The sequence below is a fragment of the Tasmannia lanceolata genome, unplaced genomic scaffold (genome assembly GCF_043159265.1).
Source record: "Tasmannia lanceolata isolate RefF3 unplaced genomic scaffold, GAP_Taslan_0.1 ptg000223l, whole genome shotgun sequence".
NCBI classification, from domain to species: Eukaryota; Viridiplantae; Streptophyta; class Magnoliopsida; order Canellales; family Winteraceae; genus Tasmannia; species Tasmannia lanceolata.
The window spans coordinates 14,960-24,554 of record NW_027518899.1 but is presented as its reverse complement, the minus strand read 5'-3'; the positions used below and the strand labels follow the sequence as shown (position 1 = coordinate 24,554).

The 9,595-nt window shown below is 54.0% G+C and overlaps 1 protein-coding gene across 1 annotated transcript; it reads right to left on the bottom strand.

Annotated features, from left to right (window-relative positions):
• Window positions 1-323: 323 nt before the first annotated feature.
• LOC143867334 (uncharacterized) lies at window positions 324-4,458 on the bottom strand. Its single transcript, XM_077376077.1, has 2 exons — window positions 4,402-4,458; window positions 324-2,717 (listed from the first exon to the last, which is right to left on the bottom strand). Exons 1-2 carry the CDS (start codon window positions 4,456-4,458, stop codon window positions 324-326), a joined length of 2,451 nt encoding a protein of 816 aa, XP_077232192.1.
• Between the last annotated feature and the right edge of the window lie 5,137 nt (window positions 4,459-9,595).

The following is a 9,595-nucleotide window of genomic DNA, read 5'->3' as shown; positions in this document are numbered from 1 at the left end:
CTTATAATTATCGACAGTATTACCTGTGCCTTCATGTCGTTAGACGATACAATTGATTTCAAATTTTACGCTAAGCGGAGTCTGAGGCTCACCTCACTTGTTAAGAAACTCTTCCAAATTGCATGGGACAAGAGGATTGCAATAGTTGCAACGAATCATGTATCATACGATCCGAAGGCGGGAGAGAATAGACCTGCAATGGGAAAACTCTGGTCTCATATGTGTCAAACAAAAATTTATTTAGAGAGGAAAAGGGATGTTGCCAGATCGGCGCGAGTTACCAAGGGCGCTGTGACCAGTCCGGCTGTCGTCAAGTTCACCATTCAAGGATCCTTGGGTTTGTCCTGTTTCTGATAGAAGACGAAAGATACATTACTTCGTGGCCAAGCTTGGGCCAACTTCTCGTCCGGTATCACCTCGTTACTATAACAATGGTGCCAATCAGCCAGGTCTGACGCAGTGTCCGCCTGTTCGGGTGGTAATGCGATTTGTTGATCATTTACACACCTCTTACAATTAAACTTCCTGTGAGTATCACTCAATATTGACTCATCTTCTAGCCTAAACAACTCCTTGAGATCTGCCAGAGAAAAGTGCCTCATCACATCCTCGGCATTGTCGACAATACAATTACTCAATGCCTTCTTGTGCGTTTGACGTTGGAAGATCTTCTCCTCGATGGTACCTGTGGCTAGGAACCTGTACAGGAAACACGTCTTCCTCTGACCATCACGCCATACACGAGCCATCGCTTGGCCGTCGTTGGCTGGGTTCCAATCTGGATCAAACATGATCAGCCGGTTGGCACCGATCAAATTGAGACCACAACCTCCGGCCTTACTGCTGAGCAAGAAGACAAACTCGTCGGTTGTTGGGTCATTGAAACGTTGGACAATTGCATTTCTCTTCTTGGTGGTCATTGTTCCATCCAATCGAACGTGTCTATAGTTACGCATATCGCATAGACGCGAGAACAGGTCGATTGTTTGAGTATAATTTGAGATCAACACTACCCTATCGTCGGTGGTTTGCTTAATGTTAGCCAATATGTTATCTAATAATTTCATCTTGCCCGACCACAATGGTTCGAAATTTCTAATAGATTTTGAGAACCCTTCAGGGAACAGCTCGAGTAGGTCCTCGAAGCCATCCTCGCCCTTTGCACACATCTCATAGACAAGTTGAGGATGATTGCACAGTTTCTTCAAGAAAGTTATGGCCTGCAATGTTGACTGACCTCCTCTCTTGCCGGTCTTCTCGCCTTCTTCGATAGTTTTTCGCATCCTCTTGGAGTTGAGGAAGAATTGATATAGATGCTTCTGGGCTGGTTCCAATTTACAGCAAACAACTAGTTCATACTTGAGGGGTAGGTATTTGGAAAGTAATTCGGCAGTACGACGGATGAGACAACGCTCAACATTCATGATCATCTCCTTTTGTCGCTCTTGACCCAGAACCACCTGGTAATCTGAAGCGTCCGCATCGCGACCTTTCGAGATTGGGTTCTCATATTTCTTCCTAAACTCCATTGAGTTACCTAATAGTCCAGGATTAACAAAGTCGACGAGACTGTAATACTCTAGCAGATCGTTCTGAATAGGTGTACCGGAGATGATAATTCTTCGTTTGCAGTTGACCTTCTTCAGGCAAACATACGTTTGACTTTCCATATTCTTGAGCCGATGACCTTCGTCGCAAATCATCAGGCCAACTTCGATTTTATCCAACATGTGGGCGTGATTTCTAAATGTCTCATATGATACTATCAGCACCGGAGTCACCGATCGCCTTCGACCATTTGTTTGTTGTCTACTAAACTGCATTAGTTTTTCATCGACAGCATCCGAGGCCTGACCACTATCGATGGCCATGGCACCTAGCTTTGAACCTAACCATTTGTTGATTTCATTGAACCAATTTTTAACTAGACTAGAGGGACAAATAATGACCACGTTGGTGACAATCGGTCCAGACTTGAAGAGTGGACTTTGTCTCAATAAAGTCCACAGTAGTGTAATACATTGCAACGTTTTTCCTAAACCCATGTCGTCAGCCAGGATGCAACCATGGAAATCGGGTATCTTCGAGCCAGTGACACAATCGTACATGAACTGGACACCCTCACGTTGATGGGGCCTCAGGACGCGCGACAAAATAGGATCGACAACCACGTGGACCAAGACTTCGTCTTTGTGTGCCTTCTTGAACTCTTCATCATATTCGGGCGGCGTATAGAGGATAACCGCGTCGGGTCCATTTGGGTCGTGTAGTGGTGTTGGATCGCGATTTTTGAATCGCATTTGGAGGAAAGTCTCGCTGTGGCCCCCATAACTCGAATCTGGCATAACAAAGGGTTTGTGTAGGAGTCCACGGATGTAGGCATTGTGATTGGGTATTGATTTCTCAAATAACGATTTTGTACATTGTTCAAGCAATTCGTGTAGCCTTTGCATTCCAGGCTCTGCGGCCATGTTCCTCTTGGCAATCTTCTTCTCCTTGGCCACCTCATCGTCGTCGCTGTCTATGGTGATGATGTCCGGTTCCTCATCATCAAGCATCAAATCCTCAGTTCGGCGAATCTTTTGGATATCCGACCGCTCGAAGTCCTGGTTGTCTCCTGTCGGTTTTCCTTGCGCTTCAGAACGCTTGGTGCCATTCGGCGCAACATCTTTCTTGCTGTCCAATGGGTGATTTTTTGCTCTAATTGGTGATGGTGGCTAATTTGGTAATATGAAAGCCATGCTGCCAACTTGAGAGAATCCAGGGCGATATTTTTTGTCAGTCACCAATGTTTATGTTGGTCAATTCTTGGATCCAATGTTTTTTTCGCCGAATTCTGGTTCGCTTGTTGCGCGCGCGAAATTCGCGCCATGAACGGCACAGAAAGTGGCGCATGTCGAGAGTCCCGTAGACTTAACACGCAGCTCCCCACTTCAAATTTTCCTTTCCCCCAGAGGAGTCCGGCGCCCAAACTGTGCACAGAAGATTCTCGCTCTGTCACAGAGAGTCTGTGTGTCTTTCGTAGCTGCTGGCGCTGGACATTGCAGTGAGCAACAGGCAAATGTGTTGGTGTGTTGGCGCTCGCACGCGCAAGAGAGCGCGCGTTTTGTGTGCTCTGCGGGGGACGGCAGCGCGACGAGTGCTTTTCCCCCTTAGAGTTCCAAAACAAAACAAAACAGCGCAGAACTAAACTTTGACTTCTCCTGGTAGTTCCATTTCGCTCATACAGGTGGTGTTAGTGTGGTTATATTCGAGGAAAGTACATTGACCAGGTGAGCCAGCGACACTCGCCACCGAATGCCAACAGGTGGTTGCGATGGCGACCGCCTCTTTGACGTAACAGCAACCCCCGCTGGTTGGTGGTTGTTATGATAACTGGCGACAACAAAAGGCTGCCTCGCTGGTTGACAATGATAATGACCACCAAAAGGTGGTCACTAAAAAGTGGTTTCTACCTCTCGAAGTGGAAAAAGAGCAACTCGGAAGCGAATGGCCGAATTAGAAGCTCGCGCTTCGACGTGGGGGAAGAGAGCGAGCAGCCCAGCACTTGGAAGTTTAGGCGGTTTCTCGTAACAACTGCTTGTGGTCAGCTGCTGGCAAAACTGCTTGTGACCAAAAAGGCTGACACACAAACAGGAAGTGGCCAATCAGGGTGGCTGTCACCTGTGTGTTTATATTCCGCGTGTGTCGCATGAATGAATTTTCGCTGCTTGTGGTGAGTCAGTCAGTCGGTCGGTCGGACTGGCTCTTCGCTCCTCGCTCTTCACTATTCGCTATTCGCTAGTTTGGGTTCGAGTTTACGGCCGTCAGACATGATAGTTGACTGTTGTTGGTCTCCATAAAGGAAGTTCCCTTTATGACTGACAGCCAAGGAGACGGTGGCACTCACTGGAGTGTGTAAACGATTCCATGAATGAATCGCCGTGGTCAGCGGCCGTCGCTTCGGGAGCACACAAATCAGAGGTTGTCTATATTCGATCACCGAGGAGTTTGGGCAAAATTCTAGGTCGTTAAGTCTGGGGGAGGGGGGGCTGAGTGAAGACGCAACTGGAGCAGCATAACAAGCGGGTTCTGCCCACAGACGAGAGAACTTTACCTGCGTTTTGGAGATGAAGCTCCTCCTTCAGGTAGCTGCTTTAGTTATGCCGCCGCCGCCGTAACTTGATCATTAATTATCGTAAAGTTTTCTTGCTCTCCACTGACAACTCAAGTTCCGTTCAACAGGTAGGCTGTGGCTCTACCTGAGGGCGGCTATAGTTTTCCAGCGCCAGCCAAGTTCAAGGGGAGTGAGGAGGAATGAATTATGAGTTTGTAGGTGTGCGCTTCGCCGTAGTCTTCGTCGTCGTCTGGTGCGTCCTCCTCCTCCTCCTCCTCCTCCTTTACTGAGAGGTATCGTCTTACCTGCAGCTGGTGATCCAGGTGATGCATCAGGAAGATTGCATCAGTGTGACCTTTCATTCATTGTTATCAAGTCGGCTGGCCCATTCATTCATTAGCGCGCCACTATTTTCCTGAATGAATGAAGTCTCAATACCGAGCGAGCCGAACCGCAAATATTTGGCAAAAATATCTGGTTACTCGGCCCGAGGCGCCGCGGAGTGGCCATTCTCTTTGTGGTCCATCTCGTCGTTGCTGGTTTCGAGGTTGCTACTGTGAAGGCGCCCCTGCCGCCTCCGTCGCCAGTGATGATGATGATGATGCCACTTTTAATGATCGTTTTGTCTCCGCTAAAACACAACGGCCACTCGAGGACTTGGGCGTCAACATCCTCAACGCGCGACGAGGAACTCTTTTCAACTTGAACTTTTTAAAGCTTCCTCGCCGCTCAATTTCCATAAGTAGCGCCAACCACTAGCGCGAGAGATAAGCAACTTGTCGGCCCAAGGCAACCGCCACTCAACCTTAGGAGCTCCTTGCGCTTGGCTAATTCGCCGCCACGCCCATGGGAATGTTCATTAAACGAGCGAGTGGTTGTCGTTGTTTCAGTGAGTTGCTTTTCAGGGGGCGTCGCTCCTCCCGCCGGCGACCTCGCTCTCGCCGGCAGGGGGAAGTTCGCGCGGACGAGCTCGCGCGGGGTTCACCTGTGGCGAGGGCGTGGCCGGCGGCTGAGACGCGCCAACAAGTGGTTCTATATAAAGATCGATCTCATTAGGTAGCAGCATGACGTCGTCGTCGTCGTCGTCGTGGTCGGAGGCGGCCGCCGCTTGTTGATGTTGGCGGCGCCTAGCCACTCGCTGATTATGACGTATGAGTTTGGTCACTCCGCCGACGTCGGCCTAAACGGCGAGCAAATTGCCAAATTAGTTGCAATTTGGCGGCCGGCGGCCGAGTGGCACTTCCAAGAGGCGCGAAAGTGGAATTGTGCCAGAACTAGGCTGCCCTCCTGCACACACACTCAGCTCGGCCGGCTCGGCTCGGCTCAGCTCGGCTCATTAGGCTCTTGAATTGGCACTTGTTGCCGATTCAAGTTGATCGATTTTCCTTGAAATAGCGACACAAGCGACATCGTGGCCGCTCGGCCGAGTTAATCGTGCAGAAGCCGGCGACTTATAAATACGAATTTATCATCGTCGCCGTCGCCGTCGCCATTCATTTGTCGCATCATCAATCATTTGGTCTCATTCCAGCGGCGGCCACTACGAGAATCATTTAGCCCAGAGGCGCCCGCCCGCCCGCCCGCCCGCCCGCCCGCTCGGCCGCCCCACCGACCCGCCGAATGGAAGTGCGAGGGAAAAGCTATTAAATATTAACAAACAGATTCAATGAATCAACAACAGCAACCAGAGCGAGCCAGCGAAAACATGTAACTACTCGCCAGTTACAACTTCCAAGCCGCGACTTTTCGCGGCTAAAAACCCAACTGCTCCCATCCACCTGTTGTGCATACGACCGCAACTACAGGTGTTTTAAACCAGCAACATTAACACTAATGCGCCTCAATTTGCGCGCACTCAGTTGGCCGTGTCAATCAAGTTAAGCGACTACTTGAGGACTCTTCGGCCGCAAATTCTGATTCTCACTTGGAACTCGGCGATTCGCGCGACCCGAACGCTGTCTCCTCGGAGGGGGGAAATTCCACTCGTCATCCTCCCAGAGCGACGACGACGAGTGCCAAAGTCACTTTGCCCCTCTGTAGGCTCCTTCGAGGTTAAGTAAAGATGGACTTTCGCGCTTAGCTTCGTGTGGGTTTCGGCCAGAGTTGGGCTTCCTCCTCGTCTCTCAGGGCGGCAGCTGACTCGGCCGGCTCGACTGGCGCGCCCGACTCGCCTCCACAATGGCAGACTCAAGAGTTAAGCGCCTCACGGACAAGGTAAACATTCCTGGCCGAGCTGAGCTGTGACGAGCGACTTGCGCGACGTAATCGCTTGAATTAATCGAGCCGCCGCCGAGCCAGCGAGCGAGCGAAAGTGAAATGTGACTTCGGCCGGCTGAACTATAAGCCAGCGCGCGGGGCCACTTCGGTCATTAATCTTGATCGCAGCCAGCTAACTGTGTTCTCGTCGGTCGCTCGGTCGCTCGGCCGCTCGCCCACTCGCCCACTCGACAAATCGGCGCCCCGAAGGTCGAAGGGGGTGAGAATTATCGCCGCCTGTCGTCGGCGGCGGCGGCGTCGTGACGCTCGAAGTTGGCGCCGACTTTCGCGAACTCGGAGCGACCCTCGCGAGTGCTAATGAAAACACACGAACCACTCGCCGCCGGTCCAGCCCACTCGGCTCGGCGGTAATGATAACTTCGAATGGCCGTCATATCGCACGTCGCGTCATCGTGACTCGAGGCGCGCCGGAGTTGTCGATTGAACCGCAAGCGAATTGATGGTTCGCTCGAGGTGGTAATGATAATCCGAGCGAATGGGATTATCATCATCACGGTCGTCAGCTTGCGCTATCATTACGCCGGCCGGGCGGGCGAGATTATTTGGAGCAACAAGTTGGTTGCACTTGGACTCAGACTCGGACTTGGAGTTCACATTTGTAATCCCGAACGGCAACAAGTTGCTCTAACTTCAAGCCGGCCGCCGGGCGCCAGCCTCAAGCCGCCGACCGCCGGCCGCCAGCCTCCGAGTCTCAGCCGCCGGCCTTCAAGGCTAAGGATGATAAATTGTGCAGTGACTCTGGTCGGCGGCCACACGACGCCGATGACGCAACACAAAGAAGATTTATTTATTTGGACTCGCAGGGAATACGTGCACTTTTGGCTCGGCTTTGAGAAGAACAATTGATGCTTATGGTTTCTGGCGGTGCAGCTCGCCGAGCCGCCGCAGCCGCCGCCGCCGCCTCAGCTCGGCGAGGCTCAGGTTTTAAGTGAAGCCGAAACCGCAATTAGCATAATGGACTCTCCCGCCGTCCAACTTCCTGCTACCTGGGCAGGTAAAGTTTAATTGAATCATTTACATTGAATCACCATCATGATGGCCCGGCCGCGGCTGTGCTGTGCCGGTCGGCCGTGGGGCTTCGGGCCTGCGAGGCTGTGGCGCTGGCCTCGCCCAGCTTTCCGGTCCGGCGGCGGCGACTCGGCCGGGAGGAGCGACGCCGGCTAGTGGAACGGAATTCCATTGAGCTCGGCCGGCGACGAGGCTCAGCCGCTGCGAGCGAGACAAACAAGCCGGCCGGCCGATTTGCTCGGCGCGATTGGCGCGCGACAACGAGAGCCACTTGTTGCCGCCGCCGCCGCCGCCGCCGCCACTCGGAAGCCATCCGGCCAAATCGGCCGCCAATTGGAGCCACACGAGCGGCTCCGGCCGGCCACTCGCGGGAATGTCCGCCGGTTGCGTGCGCCGCTCGTCTCGGGCGCGAGATGAGCACAAAGTGGCCGATCGCCCTCATCGGCGGCCGGCCGCTCAGTCCGACTGAGCGGCACTTGAATGAGCATCGTCGATTGCATCATTGCGCCCAATTAATCGGGCCGCTTTGTTCTCGGCGGGCGCACGCCGACGGGCTGGCGCGCGCGCGCCGACAGCAACAGGTTGCCTTTGTGGCGGCCGCTCGCCGCCAATCAGCGCCGATCGTCGAGCGCTCGGCTCGGTGGGCTCGATCGGCGCAGCTGATTGGCGGCGCCGCCGCCGCCCGAAACTCGCCTCTCACGCGAACCCGCAACCAGCCCGCCGGCCACCCGGAGCGGCTAATTGGCGCCGCTCGTAAAGGTGTCGCCCGGCCGCCTGAGTGTGTGGTTCCCACACTGACTCTGCCGCGCGACGGTCCCAAAGGATTAGCGTGAAGCCGGCCTATAGCCGCCCGCCGCGCGGCCATAAACAAACAGGCACTCGCGCGGCCGCGGGGGAGGCCTAATGATGATTGTTGTCGGCCGAGCAGCGCCGACCTCGGGGCTGCGCTCATTAGCTGTCAGCCGGCCGAGCGCGGTGTTTTACCTGGCGGCTTCCCGGCGCGAACTCGCCCGCGAGAGTGGCTGTGTGGGGGAGGCTGCCCGCCGGCCGCCGGCCGCCGAACGGAGCCAGAAGAGCCCGCAGCTCCTTGGGGCCCAAATGGCTGAAATGGAGCGCCAATTCATCAATAGGCCGGCGCGCCAGAGTAGTAGTGCCGAAGAGCAAAGTAAAACAATTTTCCCTCCGACGCGCCGCCAGGTTCGGCCGAGTTCGGAACTTACTGTTTCGTTGTCATTAAAAGTAAAATAATGGCTGCACATGGAGAGGCTAATAGAAGGCCCGAATTTGAGGTAAAGTTGCCCAAGTTCAGGTAAATCAGGACGAGCGACAAGCAGAAGCAACAGCAACGACGACGACGACGACGACGACGACGACAACAATGGACTTGGAGGTGAGATGAGCGCCCGTTAGTCTGAAGTGTCGCTTTGCTTCGAACCAGCGGCGACGTTCGATCGATTTTGGGTTCTCGATTCTCCGCGAGGAGGAACGTTTTTTGGTTTGGCCAAACTTCTTCATCACTTCGCCTCGTTTCGGCTAAAACAACAAATATCGTCAACCGGCGGCACCAAACCAACAGGTAAAGTGAGCAGCGCTTACCTGGTCCGCGCGGGGGGAATCCGGCGCTCGTTTGCATATTTGCAGCGCCGAACCGACGCCAACGCCGACCGCCGACCGACGGCCAACCTCGGGGCTCCAGAGGCGGCGCATTTACACGAGCGCGCCAGCTGGAGGCGCCCAAAACGCGGGCTCCTCATCACCTGATGGGGGAGCTCGCGCTGGTCGTGCCATTCCGCGCGTTTGGCCAAACTCGTGAAAATATGCCAAAAATCATGAGAACACAATTCAACTGGCGTGGAAAATTATCATCGCCCGTCGCCGTTGTTTCTAGTTTTGGTTTCCTCCTTTTGGAGAATGAAAATGATTGGCAAAGTCTCGAGTGGCTTCACCTCCTTAATCTTAATCGACCTTCCAGGATTCGGGTAAACTCGGCGGCGACTGCGGCGACTGCGGCCACTGCGGCCACTGCGGCCACTGCGGCCACTGTGGCCACTGCGGCCACTGCGGCCACTGTGGCCACTGCGACGACATTAGCGCCGTCGCGAAATGCCATTCAGTCTGCTCGGCGGCGGCCGCGGCGGCGCCGAGTGAGCAAAGTGTCCGGCGATTCACACTGTGAGCCGCACGAATCAATTGCTCTCCAGTTCGGGTAAATCG